Source organism: Apium graveolens, chromosome 7 (assembly GCF_009905375.1).
Source record: "Apium graveolens cultivar Ventura chromosome 7, ASM990537v1, whole genome shotgun sequence".
Classification (NCBI taxonomy): Eukaryota; Viridiplantae; Streptophyta; class Magnoliopsida; order Apiales; family Apiaceae; genus Apium; species Apium graveolens.
In genome coordinates this window covers 174,476,939-174,495,755 of record NC_133653.1, presented here as the reverse complement: position 1 = coordinate 174,495,755, position 18,817 = coordinate 174,476,939, and the positions used below count along the sequence as shown (strand labels likewise).

At 32.9% G+C, this 18,817-nt stretch overlaps 1 protein-coding gene across 6 annotated transcripts in view; it reads right to left on the bottom strand.

Annotated features, from left to right (window-relative positions):
* LOC141670640 (uncharacterized) overlaps positions 1 to 15,892 on the bottom strand; it is a 49,287-nt gene extending 33,395 nt beyond the window's left edge. For 3 of the 6 annotated variants that reach the window (XR_012554669.1, XM_074476587.1, XM_074476588.1), the window contains exons 1-13: positions 15,721 to 15,892; positions 15,548 to 15,642; positions 13,165 to 13,252; positions 11,554 to 11,662; positions 11,252 to 11,350; positions 8,559 to 8,601; positions 4,934 to 5,005; positions 4,728 to 4,823; positions 4,288 to 4,533; positions 2,552 to 2,735; positions 2,027 to 2,138; positions 1,857 to 1,943; positions 515 to 653 (exon numbers count right to left, since the gene is read on the bottom strand). Coding sequence is in view for 5 of the 6 variants with exons in the window: in XM_074476587.1 (XP_074332688.1) it covers positions 515 to 653; positions 1,857 to 1,943; positions 2,027 to 2,138; positions 2,552 to 2,735; positions 4,288 to 4,533; positions 4,728 to 4,823; positions 4,934 to 5,005; positions 8,559 to 8,601; positions 11,252 to 11,350; positions 11,554 to 11,662; positions 13,165 to 13,252; positions 15,548 to 15,631 (1,359 nt within the window). In the remaining variant the exon portion in view is untranslated. Of the gene's footprint in view, positions 1 to 514; positions 654 to 1,856; positions 1,944 to 2,026; positions 2,139 to 2,551; positions 2,736 to 4,287; positions 4,534 to 4,727; positions 4,824 to 4,933; positions 5,006 to 8,558; positions 8,602 to 11,251; positions 11,351 to 11,553; positions 11,663 to 12,596; positions 12,616 to 13,164; positions 13,253 to 14,124; positions 15,517 to 15,547; positions 15,643 to 15,720 lie in introns of those variants that run through there. The other 3 variants (XM_074476583.1, XM_074476585.1, XM_074476586.1) reach the window with 3 other exon arrangements.
* Between the last annotated feature and the right edge of the window lie 2,925 nt (positions 15,893 to 18,817).

Genomic DNA, 18,817 nt, shown 5'->3' with positions numbered 1-18,817 from the left:
CACAACTCATCGAATTGAGGTGCACAAATTCAAAAATCTTAAATATATGTAACTATGAATACGCAAAAATACACACACATATGTATGATAAATCAGTTAAATACAACATATAGGGAGTAACATAATATATATATATATATATGTATAGTACCTAAACTTGTAAAACATTTTCAGAAGTAATTGATTGTATAGTCAAACAAATTTTTGATTTACTGAAAACAATTTATTTTTCTTTAAAAAACAATACTATAGTGCCAATCATCCTTTTCCTAAATTGAGCCATAGATTTTAATAGTCATCTCCAGTTTATTTATTTACAACTATTCTCGTCTTTTCCCTTTTCATAATCCAATTATTCAATTATGAAGCTTGTAGAATCCACATTTTAAGATTTCATCACCAATGCAAAGATATTCATTTTTCAATTCACAGTTCTCCATTGTACATATACATACATACATACATACCTACATATATAAATATACTTATTCAAGACAAGAAGCAGATGATGTACCACAAGAAGAGTGGTCCAAGTATCTAATAGAATGTCACGAGCCACCCAACTCCAAGTTTCTTCATCAGTGGAATTATCCATAAGATCTTTTACAACTTCAGCCATCAGTGCAGATAACAAACTAATAGTGCCAAAAGGCCTGAAAATTGAAAAAAACACATCAGCAATGCAAAAACAACATTGAATCATAAATAGGTGCAATTGATGCACCTATCTAAACACGCCCTCTTCATCATCCAAACGATGGCATATTACAGTAATAATTTTAGTCAGAGATTTGTTTTTAACACCTAGATTTAAAAATTAAAAAGTTATGATGATTTCCACCAAATTTTGATATGTAAATATATTATAAAGGGTGTTGAGTAAAAACAATTAACGATGTTTAAATGTGTATATGCATTGATACTTATTAACATTAAGATTATGCTGATATTGATCAAAATATCATTTTTCGAGAAAGGTATCCAAAATAATGATTTACACAAGTATTTTTAGAGTGCATAAGCGCATTACATGTATTAACTTAGCAATATATATATATAATATATATATATATTATTTGTGTTTTCCTATTATCTTTCTTAATTTGGAGTGATGGCATTCCATACTTTCTCTTCAACTAAAACAACAGATTGTATTTCTGATTCTGAAGAACATCTGTCTTTCAATAATTTGAATAATCTGACTATTTTTATTTATTTATATTCTTGAATTCAAGATATCTAGTTTAAACCCAAATCCAATTGTTGCTGATTAATATACAACGTTAGGGTTAATATTTAAGCTTCAACCGAACCAAAACACAATGTTTAGTGTTTTACCCAGGCCAACCCCTACTTCCCCCTCCCCAAGAAAAAATATAATGTATATACCATACGTCACTGGTTTGAATCCTCACTTTCTCATCTGGTAGATAAAATTTAAATACATTAAAACTTGGAAGTTAGATAACATGCTCAATAAAAGATGTAGACTTATGCGTGTATTTTTTTTAAATAATATTACAATAGAAGGATCGGATTTATTTTTGGGGGGGTTGGGGGTGTAATGGGGGGTTCTCTATAAACTTGAATATATAAATTAAAATGAAAAATAAGTAAATGTAATGTGAAATTCTCGTACAATCAGTAGACATAAATATAATCATTAACTCTATCAAAAAAAATACAGAAACTGTAGAGGGGAAAATTTAATCTTGAATCCCAAGAATTAAAGAAACAGTATAGGAACTCAAACAAAATCTTAAATAGATTTTATACAAGTTTCGGACATTTTCCAGGGAAAAGGCTGCACAACAACCCCTAGCCCTATTCATGATTCTTAAGACCAGAAGACTGACCTGATGGATTTGAGGAGCTGATCAAACACATGGGATGTAGTAACAGACGCCACAGATAATATTGCACGACAACCATCAAGCATCTCACTGATCAAAACAAAACAAAATATAGGTCTTAATGCACAAATTAAGGTATAATGATTTGAGTAAGTATAGGTTAGATTTATAACCTTTCGCTTCTTCCACATTTAATTGCATTTGACACAACATCAGGAGGCTCTATCCACTGCATGATTCCCGAAAGCAATTGCAGTAGATGTTGCTTTTGTGTTAGCCCACTATCTGAATCGGCAGTATAAGAAGTTTAAGTACAATCTTCATGATGATGTTGATTGCATTGTACTTGAAAAGTAAAATCAAGAGGGATCCTTTATAGTAATAAATTATTTGATCTGATGAAATTATTGCAGCTGGAATGTAAATAAATAGTACATGACTTCCACAAAGAAATATACTATTCTTTCTGGATGCAGGGAGTATACTTGTTCCATAAAAAGAGTCAGAAATTGACATTGTAATGTCAAAGATCAGAATACTAAACTTCTAACATAATACTTCACAGGAAAAGCCTAGCTCTAACATTATATCTGGAAGGAGTTGAAGTAAGGAACCATATATTTTATACCAAATAGGCAGTTTATCTAAATAAGTTCACTGTAATTCGAGCAAATAAACAAATAGAGAGGATTGCATACCAGAAGGAAATACAGCTCCTGTCAGTGAGCATAATTGTACTATAAGCTTCCGAGCTGAAACTGCAATCGGGCAGTCAAGCCAGTAGCCACGATTTGAAAACTTAAGTCTTAATGCACCATATAAACTCAACAGCCATCCAACATGACCACTATGAATTAAAACATCGCGCCAAGGAGGACCAGGCTACTAGCAGCAAAAAAAGAGAATTATAAACTGTGTATATACTCCACCTGTACAAGTCATTCTTAAACAAAAAAATAAAAGAGCACCCAACTTATAATGTGATGATTGCATTTTTGGATTAAGAACAAATTGGCAACATGAACAATTCTTAGTGCAAAGAAAAAGTAAAGCAAGGCTTTAGTTAAAAAAAATTTAACCAAGCCATACAGTATCTTTCATGGTTATCCTAATGTCAAGAAGATGAAATAAGAGATGAATCAATAAGTCAAAAGGATCTTTTAAGAGCATACAAATCCTTTTATCACTTCATGAGAATGCAGAAACCACATAGATTTGGAATTGAATAATGAACTTTTAAAGTTCAATATTTAATAACTGAATGTAACACATGAATGTTATTTGAGGCATTTTTGGAGATAGGAATATCAACTTTTGGTTATCTGAAGAAAGATAGTTTCTTTCATCATCACTCCACGTGAAAATACCTTATTTTAAGACCAAAAAATAAATAAAAATCCCACAGCTTCTGCAGCCTGCATTTACCTTGATATATCTACCATCTAGGTCAGAATTTAAAGTTCAAAACCTATATACCTCTTTTTTTCCTATAGAACCTCAATTTTACACCTTGAGTTGCTAAAAAGAGGCACCTCTTCAATTGCAAAAACATGTACATTATCGGTTTTATCAATAATTTTACACCCAAACTTTACTATGACAATGTCTCAAAAGATTTTATCCAAGCACCAAATCCTTGGTTCTTGAGTAATATATATTTATATATATATATATATATGTGTGTGTGTGTGTGTGTGTGTCTATAATCCTGAAGCTTCAATTTTCTAAATGCAACTGAAAAATTTACAACCATACAATACAGATGTTTAAGACAAAAGATATAAGGTTATAAGCCTTAAAACTGGAAATCATAGTCCACTGCCGATTACATTGTATCACTTCGGATCATCGAGTGTATTGATGTAATAGCAATATGACGAATTTGGGTTACATTGTTGGCATTCTAACTATGTTTTGAATTTTGTATACTTCAATACTTCATTGCAAAATAAAAAACTTCGAATTCTTCAATTTGAATTACATACAAATAGGTGTCATAGATTCAAAAGCCATCCATCTGAACTCTGATTATGTGACATTTAAAACATTGACTTTAGACTTTTTTTTGATAGTTTTGATTTCGCAGACTAGATCATAGGAAACTATTCAAGAACAATTTTTTCTGAATCATTCCACCTCAATATATAGATTATCTTCCATGGTCATTACTAAATTCCATTCTAGACAACGTGAAACATCAGCTGGAGATGCTAAACACTATATCTCTGTTTACTTTATATGATGGACTGAAAGTAAAATTGTACTTTGTCTCAATTCAATAAACTTCCCAGCCAATGACTATGTTCACGACAATCAAGCTTTCTTGAGATCTTAGGTCAACATATGTTTTTTGATAAAAGCTACCAGTGGCTTTAATCTTGCACGTCGGAACGGATGGAGGAAGACAAATATTGAAAACAAACAGACTAGATACCTGGACTAAAGCATAATCGGATCTTTTGGCTGAGCTAACATCAAATCTAACTCCACTGGAGAACACATTTATGCTCTTTTTTGTACCCTCGAGGGCACTTGTGTTATACTGGAATTCCCAATTCAGAATTTGAAGCATTAAACGTAAGGCGGCTGTACAAACTTTAACCTCAAGTATCTCCGAATCAGATTGGACAATATTATTTGTGACACTAAGAGCAGCTTCTTGTGCCCAACAATACATTGTCTGTGAGATTTTAAAAAAAAAGAAATATTAAAAGCTAAAAAGTAGAATATAAATAAATATATAACTTGTCACTGCTTAAGTTAATATACGTTCAAAAATCCTACACTGTTCGAAATTAGGTATGGTGAAGTTTGATTACAACACATATATATATTTATACACAGAGACATAAAGCACTGACACAGTTAGAAAACCTTTAAGTAATTAATCTCTAATGAGGCCCGGCACTGTTCATGGAACTCCCGCGGAAGACCTAAAGCAGTTGAAGTAGAAGGCGCGAATTCAGAAACCTGAAGGGATAGGTCAGCGTTACAATACTGGTTGTTAAAAACGTCAACTATAGGTGTACCGCAAACTACATTGAAATAGAAATGATAATTGTAAAAGGAACAAAAAATACCAATGACTCTAAGACAGTGATTCCAATGAACTGCGCGTGTAGACCACGACTCCCAATTACAGCCTGTCTTACCTGTTATCAGACAGCAACAAACAAGCCGATATAGGGCCTTTAATAAGCAGTAAAAACAATAACGAATTTTAAAAAGTATTTAATTACTCAAGTGGAAAGTCCAAGAAAGAGATAGTTGACATGATTTTAAGGCACATATATGATGCTAAGGAGATCTGCAAGGCAACAGTAGGTGGTTTGGTATCTTATTTCTGTTGTTTTCATTAGTAAAAAAGAAAGAATGAAATAAAATTTAATTCTAAAATATATTTAAAGTTACAAGTAGAAGATGAGTAACTTTTTTGTTGCTGGTTTATTTCATGAGAACATCCACCAGACGGCATTGTCACGTACAAGAACCGCAAGGCATCTGCTTCATAAAGGATTTATGCACTTAGAAATTCTTCACGGGGGCCATGGAAAAGAAGAGAAAGAAAAGAACTGACCCAGTTCCAACCGGCTGACACATGATGAGGAATGGGAATGAAAATAAAAGGATTATATTATATTCACTACTAAATAGTTTATTTATATATGTTTTCAATAAATTAGTATATTTACATATATGGTTTATGTAGGGCTGGTAGTTTATTAATTATTCGATTATATAATAAGACCCAATTGCTTACGGGCCTTAGTCCGTAAGGTTGTTTTACGGTTTCTATTCCCTATAAAAACATTGTAATCCCCACATATTTGTTTAGACTTGAATTTAAGATATTATTAAAATATTAAATTGGGTATCTTCATAGTTTGCGATCCATAATCTTTATCCTCCCAAGTGTCATCTTGTTCTATATTTATATCTTAATCTATCTTTTTAAAATCTTGTCCCGCGTCAATACGCATTCTCAGCATCTGACATATGCTCCACTTAAGATATCAATTATTGCCTCCTTTCTACTATAGTTTGGTAACATTAGTTATTATATTATAAGTATTCGTTGCATATTATATCCCAATCCAATGACCAAATGGTCATGGGTTCAACTCCTTATCTGAGTAAAGTTAAGGTAAAGCTGCATATCTTACCCTCCCCACACCACCTGCTCTTCGAGCTACAATGAGTATTTCCATTTACTTTAATGTAATGACTTGAGACTACAAACAATTTCACACTACATAGATGACTAGATATTTGCTTAATGACACCAAGTATTGAGACGGTTTATATGGTGATAACATCCATCACAGGACATTGTGGCATTCAAAGAATCTTATTGTAGTCTCTTGGTTAAAAATGAAAATTGAAATAAAGTCTAATTATAAAATGTAAATTCCATAACTACAATTTAAAAAAGAGTAATGTATGAGTTGATAGTTTGTATCGTGATAACATCCATGATCATACTAGCATTGTGGTGTACAAGAAACATAAGGTGTATGCCTTGTCTAAGATTCATGCACTGAGGAGTTCTTCACTAATGCCACAGGGAGAGAGGAAAAAAAAGAATTAACCCAAATCCAACCTGATGACTTTCATTATCTTTTCAGCATCATCCACATTGTTGCTCCTTTTAGCATTTCAAATATGAGAAGTGGTACATAGCATACGATTTAACATACTATTTCACGGTACGATAATAAATGGACACCCGTGTATACGCAATAGAAACCCTACTTTACATCGTACCATGATATAGTATGTTGTAACAATGCTTGTTGTGGACCAGGACCTTTCAAATATTGCCTCATTTCCACTCTAGTTTTGTAACATAAGTTATTATATTTTAGGTATTCATCATTAGTTATAATGCAATGACTTAACAAGTTCTGTTGGTTCAATGGTTTTGGTGCCCAATTCCTTTCTTTATCCAGTATATGTTGGTAGACCTGGAAATTCTTAAAAACCAGATCGGTTTCGGATTGCATCGGTTTCGGATAGCATCGGTTTCATAAACATGATATTGTATTAAGTATGAATTTTGCTTATAAAAAGGGAATTTCCTTAACATATAATGTATATGGACATTAAGTTATAATCCGTTAAACTATAATAACTAAACTAAACTTAATTCTATCACTTTTCTAATTCGGATTTGTATCAGATCACATATTTCGAGTCATATTCAGTTCGAATAATATATTATTCGGTTTTGATCGGTTTTAAGTCATAATCGGATATAGTATTATCGGATCATTTTCGTTTAAATTTCCGATTCGGGTATTTTTCAAATCAGTTTATATTGGTTTTCAAATCATTATCGGATCACATGATTCGGATCTCGGATCGGTTCGATTTTTCGGATCCAAGCCCATTTTGCCAGGTTTTATATGTTGTTATACTAAAAAATAGCATCTCCTATACTCGCCTAACTACATATAAGGTTGCATTCTCAACCTTCCCACACCCTACTTTTCAAGCACGATATAATTGGCATGATGCTATGAGTCGAGACTACAAACCAACAATTTCACATTCCGTAGATGATTTAATATTCGCTCAATTACATCAAGCACTTGCCTCAAACACACAAACATAGTGCCTATGTATCAACATGATAGATTGTTAAACATTTTCCTCAAGAAGTGCAGGTATATAAGCACAAAAAGTGCAGGTATATAATCACATGCTATTCTCCCACAACAAATCATGCAATTTACTAAGAAAGATAACCTATATTTTCATCTTTTAGCATTGGTTAACGTACAAAAATAGAGCTAGCTATTATGCAACTGCAATATTTGCAATGTTTTCATACCTCTCCCAAAAAGGATATAGCTATTATGCAACAGACATATCTAATCCCACCTCCCTATTATCTTCTCTAATCAACAATACTACTACATTGGCTCGGTTTCAACCAAAGTAGTTCTTCATCCAAGGCTATCATTCCCGGTACCTATAGAATTTTAAAAAATGGAAAAGCAAAGACTTGCTCATCAACAAAATTTATCTAGAAAATATATGTTTGTTGTTTTCTCATCTACGTAATGTCATCCTCCACCCAAACCCCCACCCACCCCACCCATATACATTACAAGATTTGGCATATCTAGATGGTATTTAAGATGTCTCCAGATCATCCTTTCTTTAATTTGAACAAAGGCGATGTATGATTTCATCTTAACGTTTCTATTGCTCAGTCAGTTATCACTCATCTCAATAAGGACTTTGGGTGATTTCATCTTTATGTTTCTATTGCTTAGCTCTTACGGCGTACGTTATGAGTTATCTCGAAAAGGCACAACTATTTATCCACAATTCTAAATCAAACAAAGCTCAAGGTAGTTAACTTGAATACTAGTTGAAAGCAATACCAGCCAGGCTTCAAAATGAATTTTCCTCCATTTGTATGGAATGAACACAGTAGTTCGCAGGAATATGACGCAGCGTTTTTTACAAAATGAGGTTCTCAATTAAAATCAAAATACCCTTGTTGATGCCTTCCTCATCAATAATCGTTTTAATAAATATGTATCATATAAGACATCCAAATATGTTTAGAAGTAGAATGTAGTGCCTGTGTGGTTTGCTTCTTGTCCGCCCAAGGACTGTAAAAAATGTACCGTGATGCTAATAAAATAAAAAAAAGACAAACGATAAGCCTCAGATAATCGAATAAGAGTGTACCTCCTGGAAAAATGCATCCTTTTCAGTAGATTGGAATTCTAGCCTGCAAACAGAATAAACATACTGAAATAACAAGCCCTATCACTGTCAGTGTAAATTAGCTTAACTTACCATGGAGAGAATTCTTAAATGACCTAATCGAATTTGGACAGAGTTAATGTATCAAAGAACTGATGTTTCTCCAGCAAGAACAGAACAAGAACTGAATACACCACTCATGTGTGGAATATTATAATACACATGCAGTTTACATCACATCATATAATCCACGTTGATGAATTTTAGTTATTTACTTAAGGCATGGCTTTAGCTTATCTATTGGATGCGTAAAAAAGTATAGCAAGTAGAGCATCTCCAACCCATCACACTATTTTGGTGTGATTTCTACATCAAAATGGTATAAAAATTACACTATTTTCAAATTCAACTCCAGCCCACTCAGATTAAATTTTACACCATTCTTATTCTATATAGGTTATTATACTGCCAAAGTATAAAAGTAAATTACAAAAGTAATAAAGTTGGCGGGATACGGTATTACTCAAACCTGTTATAAAGCCCCGTAAAGCCTAGTTCAATTATAAATGATACTCAGACTCTTCATTTTACCTTGGAGTACCTGTATCGGACACTCGACACTTGGACATAGACACTCGGACCTGGACCCTTATTTTAGGCCAAAAACATGTGTATTTTTTTAAATATTTCTGATTCCGATACTTGGACACGTGTCCACGTCGGACACTTCTAGCCGAGTCCGAGTAACATAGAATTATAATCACTTGGTTCAAGAAAAAAACTATTATTTAAACGTTTTAGATAACTACTAATTATAAATAAATTAACTACATACTAAATTAATTAATTAAAAATCCCTGACATTCAGATCCACCACACCATGCATATACATTAACAATTGTAAGCTAAAGCAATTAAAGTGGTCACCTATAGTATGTTAATCTCTTTGAAAATAACTCTCTACACATGCTTACACAATTAAGAACTCCCGGTTATTCAATTAGTCAGTAACTAAAGCAATAGTTAATCTCCCGTACGTAAGATGTTCCACTAGACCACAAATAGTTCTTACATTAAGTACTTGTGATAAAGTTACTAAATGATAATAACAGCCCCCTGACAGAATATGGAATTAAAATATTAGTTTGTAGCTATATTATAATATTATTTTGTAATATAGTTTTTTTGCTAGTTTATTTAGGCATATAGTTGATTGTAATATATTAGATATTTGTATTATATTTGTTAAATAAACAGAATATTGGGAATATTCTAAATTATGGTAGTATAGAAAAACCTTTGTAACTTTTATTATTAAGATTTTACTTTGTGGCTAAGTTTGAAATTTACTCTTTGTAAGCAGATGTGATCTACTACTTCTGGAAGACTTTAATTGATTACTAAGTTTAGATTGTTCTCTCTTTTGTCTTTTGTCGTGGGATGTGATACTAACAAATCCTTCTTTTCTGTGATTGAAAATTACTAGGGTGATTGTTTTTCCGCGCGGGTGGATCACCCCCAAATAAATAATATATGAACACCCCCAAACTTATAAATATGATACAAAAAGAAATAAATGTAATTAAAGAATGGAAAAGATACTTCATCAAAGTTGTATTTTGCATGAAAGGATGGTCAAACATTCAAGATCATATGCTATAAAGAAATGTCTAAGCAGCCACTTAAAGAGCTAATGAGTAATGACTGACTGATACAAATTTATCATCTTGTAGTTTTGGTCAATTACTATTTCGTATTGCCCTCTATGCAGATATAAGCTATATATCTAACTAGCATGCAAACCATGCGAAGCACGACCCAAGATTAAAATTAAAAAAAAAATACTTATGGAACTTTATTAAACGTGACTACATAGTATCTCTACTTTGTAACAAATTCTCTTTAGAATTTTACAAAGAGAGTAATATCTCATTAAATTCAGATTATTTGTGTAAATGATTTATTATTTTCACTATTACACATTCAATCATACAACCCATTTATAATTGTGTAAATCGACCATAAACTTAGTGCTGTTAATAAAGGTAGAGTTAATTGTCCACATTTATTATCTCGTTTTTTGTGAAAATATTTCAAATGGAAACAACTCCTTAATAAATCATTTATACGGATACGAAATGTATAGTGAATAATTACAGTTACAAATTAAACAATAGATACATAGCTGATATAAATATATTTGTATATGGATTAATTTTGACGTTTACCAATTTGGTTTGTAAATCTTGCATGAGTATTTGTAAATTAATAGGTTAATTAACAAAATAGATTTTAGAAAAAAATATTTCTTGCATGGGTAGTCTAATTGCATTGCATTCTCATCAACAACAATGAATTAATAATAAATAAATATTATTTAATTGTGTAGTCCAGTTTGGATATAATAAATAACTATTATTTAATTATGCACTCCTTGCATGCGTGTGTTTAACTATCAATATAAAAAAGAATTAACTGAAATTGGGTGAACAAGTATAATAAAACACATATTATTTTAGTATGTGGTTGAAGGGGATCGAACCAAAATTGGGTGAAACCGAATTCAGTATTATTACCATTACAGGGGGTTTCGCTTAATAATATAGAGTATGAACTAATAAAGAGTATGAATAAAAAATAAATAAGCTATAAAAACAAACATACAAGCGACTTACCAGCCCCTTTTCATCAATTGAGTAGCTACAGAAGAAACTTTTGCCTGGACATAACCCTCTTTTGAACTCGCATGTTGCATGACATAATTCAAACAATAACTGCGGCAGATATCAAAAGGTAAATTTGTTAATTTTCATCTAATAGACAGATTTTAAAATTTAATGGTTCCACTCTAATCACAAGATATCTATTGATGAATAATTCAATGACAAATGCAACTATAGAAATTGCACAAAAAAAATGTAGTTACAAAATTTTCATTGTCAGTGATGCCGACTAAACCCTCTTCATTTTAAATTACCTAATTAACTTTATTTTATCATCAGCAGTGAGGAATCCCCATTCCCTAATTGCTGCATCGCGTATTGCTGTAGCAGCCTGAAACCTAGCATTCGGCACCTCTGAATTATCTGAATACATTGAAATATAGTTAGTGTGACAATATTAGACTAATATAAGAATATTCCTTATACTACTTGGTCTTTAGTTTCAACTGCACTATGTACTATGCTACATATAGACATTGACTACACTTGGACTAAACTAATATCTATTATGTTTGATAAATTATCCAGCTTCTAAATCTCTGCAATGATAAAAATGATACCATTCAATACAGATTAAGACTGTACAATACAGGCAAATAGATGCATAATGCAATGACACATGTATCATGCAGAAGTTTTCTACACCAAGACAAAGTAAATAAAGTACTTGTAATGAACAAAACAAAACAAAACAGGAAACATTTGCAAACTAGACATTGATCTATCATGTGACGAGTTCATGCTGTCCAACTCAAAAGAATTGGCTTTGGGTAGACTTTACCTAGTTATTATAAACAACAATAGAGAAATCTAAATATATAGTTTAACATGGACAACATTGCAATGCTTCAACCTACTTGTTCACCTATAAACCGATACAATATGAGTTATACATGTACCCACGATTCTCAAAACACCTTCCAGAAAAAGCTAATAAATTAAAGGCCACTACCACAACTCCAAGTGACTAATATAGACTATGCCCGGTGCACATTGCTCATACATCAGCACGAAAGACTTTTTGTACACTTAGTTTCACAAAGAGGATGTTTTCCGAGAATTTGAGCCCCTGACCTAGTGATAGCAAATTTTATACACTCAAATATCGTCTAGTGTAAATCATATAAAATAAAATAATGTACATATTGTATTATATAATACATAAAATATTGTAATGGTACAAATGATAGATGCACAATTTGACCTACAAAGGTTCATATACAGATGGAAGACTGAATTTACGTCTAGGGATATCAGGTGCAATGAATTTTTTACAGCAAATATATCTTGTTCTCACAGTGAATGGCCGATTTTCCGAAATCCAATTCTAGTAAACAGCCATACAAGATCGTTTATTCAGCTGACCACTTGATCACTTTCTTGCTACAATTACACTGCATGGTACAGGATTCTAACTCTAAGCTGAGATTAACCAAATAATCTGGCCATTGAGCTTCAACTAAGCATGTCTACATAAGTTGATTAACTTGTAGTGCAAAAGTTGATGAAAGGCACAGGCACCTGTTTAAACCCATATATTACAATACTGTAAGATTTTCATGATATACAGGTGCCTAAAGTTTATATGATGTATACTACTGAAATCAAATGCTACAACTGTCAAAAAATATGCCTCTCAACAACTCTGTTCATTCTGTCACCTGCATGAAGTCTTCGAGTATGGACAGCTACTTGTATAAAAAACAATAATCAGGTAATATAAATTCAGAATGCTAGTTAGCTCATTAAACTATTAAACTTTCCTTCATGGAAATCCAAAACGATTCAACGCACTTCTGCAGTACTCAATGATCACCAATACTAATGACATGTTTTATTTAATTGAATATAATGCATTAACTTACCGAGTATGAATTGGCATGCCTTGTATGGTTGTGGAGACTGGCATAATGATAATATAGTTGCCTCAGCAGCAGCTGGGTTAATATGCATCTGTTATTTAACAACCTGGATTAGTGGTTTTCCGTGTACAAACAGAGGCTTATAAAACAGAGTGCGTCTCAAATCTGTCACTGTCAAAATGTAAAAGCTGAGCAGTGAGCACTTCTTCAGGATTCGAGATCTAGCTTATAGCATGACATGCTTGCAACGGTTAAATAGTATCTGTGAATTATATATAAGCTCTCATGTCGCTCTTCATGTTCATATCCAAGTATTGCAAAAGTCACAATTACTATGCCAAATACAATAACAAATAATGGGAGATGGTCACTTAGATCCAAAGTTATATATCTTTGCACATTACTTTAAATTTTGCAGAAAAGTTGAATATGGCATATACTCAATTGAAACTACTACACAAGGACTATGTTACTCGGACTCGGGTGCGAAGTGTCAAATTCGGCATTCTCGAAATATTAGGACACAAAGACACCATCCAAATTTTGGACATAAGTACAGGGATACGGATAATTTTACATTACATAAAATTATTTTATATTATTTGTCTAAAAAAGTATATATTTAGTCGCTATATTTTATTTTTAGTTATTATTTTGAAATAAAGACCATAACTTAAATAAATTTTAATTAATAAATTAGGATGTCTTTGTAAACATACTATGTGATATAAATCATCATTCATTTTCAAATGTTCAAGACATACTGCATACACAGCAGAGATATAATAATAATGTAAAACGTGCAAATGGGTCAACAAATTATTACAGTAAAAAGTGAACGTGGACAAAGCAGAGTCCGGATACATTTGTTATGAAATATATACAGTTTTTACATTATAGTAGTATTGTACATTGTCGTCTTGCTTTTTCTTTACTGTATCATCATATCGCTGAAGCCCTAACCTTTACTTGTCCTTCTGGCCTTCTCCTTATTCTTCCATCATATGTGTCATCTTTTCATCTTTAATGTTCTTCAAATCACAATCCAGGCACCTTGGATTTCCTCCAGTGATAGATTAAGAAGTGTCCGATTTTCGGTGGACGAATCCGGTACGGATTCCGGGTCGTGTCCCGTGTCGACACGGGTACGCCAGGCCGGAAACGCCATGTCGGAGTAACATAGCCCAAGGACAGAGAAAAAAGTACCAAGTTATATGACCAACTGGTTTGTTTGACTCCAACTGTTAGGCAACTAAAAACTACACAAAATTTATGTTGAGATAAATTATGTGCAGACAGAAAAGGTAAAATGCTTTTCTAGTCCCGTCAAAACATGCACCCTCCAAGCTGTTGTCTCTTTACAGCTCTCACAGTGTTGAACATGTCATGGTGGCACAACACATTTTGAAAGAGAACAGTTTGCAGCTGCATGTTACTTAAGCACATGCTATAAGATACTCTACCTCTCTCTCTCTCTCTCTCATCGTTTAAGCTATCTACTTTCAAGACAATATGCAGAACCAGGAGGTGAAATAATTAACAATTTTCTTAACAAAAAGATTGTAAACAAAACTTAATTTTTTGTAATGTTTGGGATCCACAATTTTAAATCCAGGTTTCTAATTCCATCAAAATTTGCACATTGCCACACTCCAAGTCGTTGTCCCTCTAAGGCTCTTGCACTGTTAGACATGTGACCCTGGTACAATTGCTCTTAAAGTAAACAATCAACTAGCATTTTAAACTTGAAAAAAGAATCTAAGTCTCTCCTCTTGAATTTTTTCACTATAATCCTTAATCTATTTTGCAATTACTTGTCATTTACTTAATGGATGCAGAATGAGAAATAAAGAACTAATGATACCGACGTCATCCACCATTACCTCATTATCAACAACTGACTCTACGTTTTTTCCTCTTCAAACTCTCAATAATCGCATATCTCTTCTACCATTACCAACAAATGTGGTGAGACAACTTCTGCCTAGAAATAACCCTCACCTTTCAAGAACAAGTATAATCCAATCCAAGCATAACGAGTGTATAAAGGAAACTAGTACCCCGTTATACAATTCTTTTGTAGTACAGCAGTAAGCTGAACTTCCAAAATAGAGTGTGGCAGTTGGATGTCACACTCATAACGACGGTAACCACAAGAAGGATAAATAAGCAATACATAATCGCATATTAATTCCAGAACAAGAGTCTTTTAACAATTACTAAGAATTAAATATTGTGTATACTAACTCTTGTATGTTGTTATCATTTCATAATCACTTTCACAATTACCGATATCGGACAGTTTTTAATAGTAGACAGTAAAAGCAGAATATAACAATACTGAAAAAAAAGGAAAGTAAAGGAAAGTAAAGGAAAGTAGCTCTGCCTGAATAGAAGAACAAGCAAGCTCAATAGATTGCATAGTGGCTTGAAGCTTGGGTAAATCGGGGTCATGATAAGCGTGATGCATCTTCAACTCAACTGTCAATTAATACACAAAATCAGAGCTCTGCACATATATATTATGCTTTTTATATCAATTTAGACAGAGAAACTTACCCCGACAGTTTCGACCACGGTTGTTTAGGAATTAGGAGAGCTACGACGTCGACTGTGACAACAAAGGGCTTGTTTTTTTTTCTCGCTCACTTCTTATATTTCAGAGTCAAATGTCGGGTGTTCGTCCCAAATCCCAGGCCTCGCTCCCGAGATTTTTAAAGGAAGGAAGTAATTTTATCACATTTCTGAAGAAGTTTTGTAATGAAAGTCTGTTAAATTCATATTTATTATCATTTATTTTCGCTCCTTTTAAAAACTCGGGAGCACAGATATAAATGCAAGTGAAACTATTTTACTCACTCATCACTTAATTTCCTTCTAATTAAAACTCGGGAGTAAGGGGTTACTATTCGGGCACTTACTGTACGGGCAAAATGGCCTCAACATCATTTTAGTGAAAATTGGTCCAAAATGTCACTTCAAACCTGGGAATCGGGTTTTGTTTTCAATATTAAAAAAACGTAGTTTTAGTTTACGTTCTTTGTTTTTGAAAAACTAAAAAACACAGTTTCGTTTTAAGTTTTGTTGTTCAAAAAACTAAAAATGCTTTTCGTGTTCAGTTTTACAGAAATATAATTTTATTATTCTTTATATTTTAACCCAAAACGTAATTTCAGTTAATGTTTTTAATACTAAAAATGTCATCTCGTGTTGTGTTTTGACTTTTGTTTTGAAAATAAATATTAATTCTAGATAAAAACAGCACACGAAATGTTATTTTTAATGTCAGTCCTTGTTCTGTTTTGAGTTGGTGTTTGAAAATCAATACTATTTTGATAGAGAAGAGTAATAGGTCGGGTTTGTATAAAAACATTAATCGAAAATAGTTTTTTTTTATTTGAAAATGGCACAGGAGGCTCTATTATAGAGTGATATTTGGGGCCAAATATTAGAAAAGTGACATTGAGGGTTATGTTAGATATATTTGATAATGTCATGGCTAATATGATTTATGTTTAGTTTTCAGATCTTACTTAAACAGGATAAATCAGTACTTACTGGAAGTCAGGACTTAAGGATATCAGTACTTATATTATCAGGAGATAATCATCAGAAGATGGATATCAGAACTTAAGTACTGAAGGACGTTCAGATAAGGACAGTAGCTGATTAAAGGAAAGAAGATCGAGATAAACATAAGAAGAGATATGCATGAAGAAGGAATTCTATGAAGAATAGAATACTTGGAAGAAAAGATATCTGATTGATATATTTTATGAAGCAGAATTATATTCCATATCAATTAGCAATTATCTTGTAACTGTGTTGTATATAAACACAGACATAGGGTTTACACTATAAGTGTTATCATTATCGAAAATATTATTAATTGTACCCTAGCAGCTCTCGTGATATTTGTTCATCACTGAGAGGTAACAGTTCCATACTGTAACAGAGTTTATTGTTTCAATAAAGTTTATTTTCTGTTACTTGAGTTATTAAAGTTTGATTTGATTGTACTTTACACTGTATTCACCCTCTCTACAGTGTGTGTGTGACCTAACAAGTGGTATCAGAGCCTATCTGTTAACGCACAAACAGCTTAAGATCCAAACACAATCATGTCTGACACAGAAACTCCAACTAAGCCTACCAAAACTGAAGAACCTCCAAAGACACAAATTCAAAGTCGATATGAGACCATCAGAGTTCCCATACTGAGACCATCTGAATATGCCATATGGAAGGTGAGGATGACCATGTTTCTGGAAGCCACAGATCCAGAATATCTTGATAGAATCAAGGAAGGACCTCACAAACCAACCAAGCTCGCTGTTGCAGTTGCAGGTGAAGCAGCAAAGGCTGTACCAAAGGAGAAGAGTGATTATACTGCTGAAGATATCGCATCAATTGCTAAGGATGCTAAGGTACGACACTTACTGCATAGTGCCATTGATAATGTAATGTCAAACAGGGTAATTAACTGCAAGACTGCAAAAGAGATATAAGATGCTCTGGAAATAAGGTGTCAGGGAACTGATACAATTAAAAAGAACAGGAAGACAATACTCACTCAAGAGTATGAACACTTTGACTCAAAGGCTAATGAGTCATTGACTGATTTATATGATAGATTTGTCAAACTCTTGAATGATTTGTCACTGGTTAATAAGGAGTATGATCTTGAAGATTCAAACCTTAAATTTCTGTTAGCTCTTCCTGAATGCTGGGATTTGAAGGCTACAACAATAAGAGACAACTACAATCTTGATGAAACAACTCTTGATGAAATTTATGGAATGCTCAAGACTCATGAACTTGAGATGGTACAAAGAAGTAAGAGTAAAGGAGGAAAGTCAAGGACAGTTGCTCTTAAGGCTGAAGAAGAATCCCCCAAGGCAGCTACCTCAAGGAAAGACAAGGGTAAAGCTCTTTTCATAAAGTCTGATACTGAGTCATCAAGTTCTGAAAGTGATAATGACTCAGATTCTGAAAGCTTGCCTGAGACTGATGCTGATGAGGAGATGATGAAGCTGTGTGCTCTTATGGTGAAAGGGATCACAAAGATTGCATACAGGAAGTTCAGGAAGGGAAAGAAGTTTTCCAGGAAAGGCACATGTTCTGATAAGAAGAATTTCAGAAGATCTGAGGGCAGAGGAGGAAAATCTGATAGAGGAGATTATACCAATGTCAAGTGCTATAACTGTGGTGAGAAAGGCCACATATCTCCTGATTGCAAGAAAGTGAAGGGTGACAAAGGCAAGGCTCTTGTCACAAAGAAGAAAAGCTAGACAGGCACCTCAGACTCTGAAAGTGAGGAGAATTATGTTTTGATGGCAAATGCTAATAAAGCAAGTGCTGAAAGCAGTTCTGAAGCTGCTGAATCAAAGGTACCTCAGACTACTTATGCTTTTCATACTGATGATATTAATGAGTTGAGAAGATATCTTAAAACCATGTTTGTTAGTTATAGAGATCAAACTTTAACATGTGAAAGATTAACTTCTGAAAATCTTGCTTTTAAGAAAAGAAATGATTTCTTAGAAAAAGAGTTAGTTATGTTCCATCAAACTCAGAAGGATAGAGATGATGCTTTTTATGTTAGGGATGAAGTGCTAAAAATGAATGAATCTCTAAAAACTGAGTTAGAAAAGGA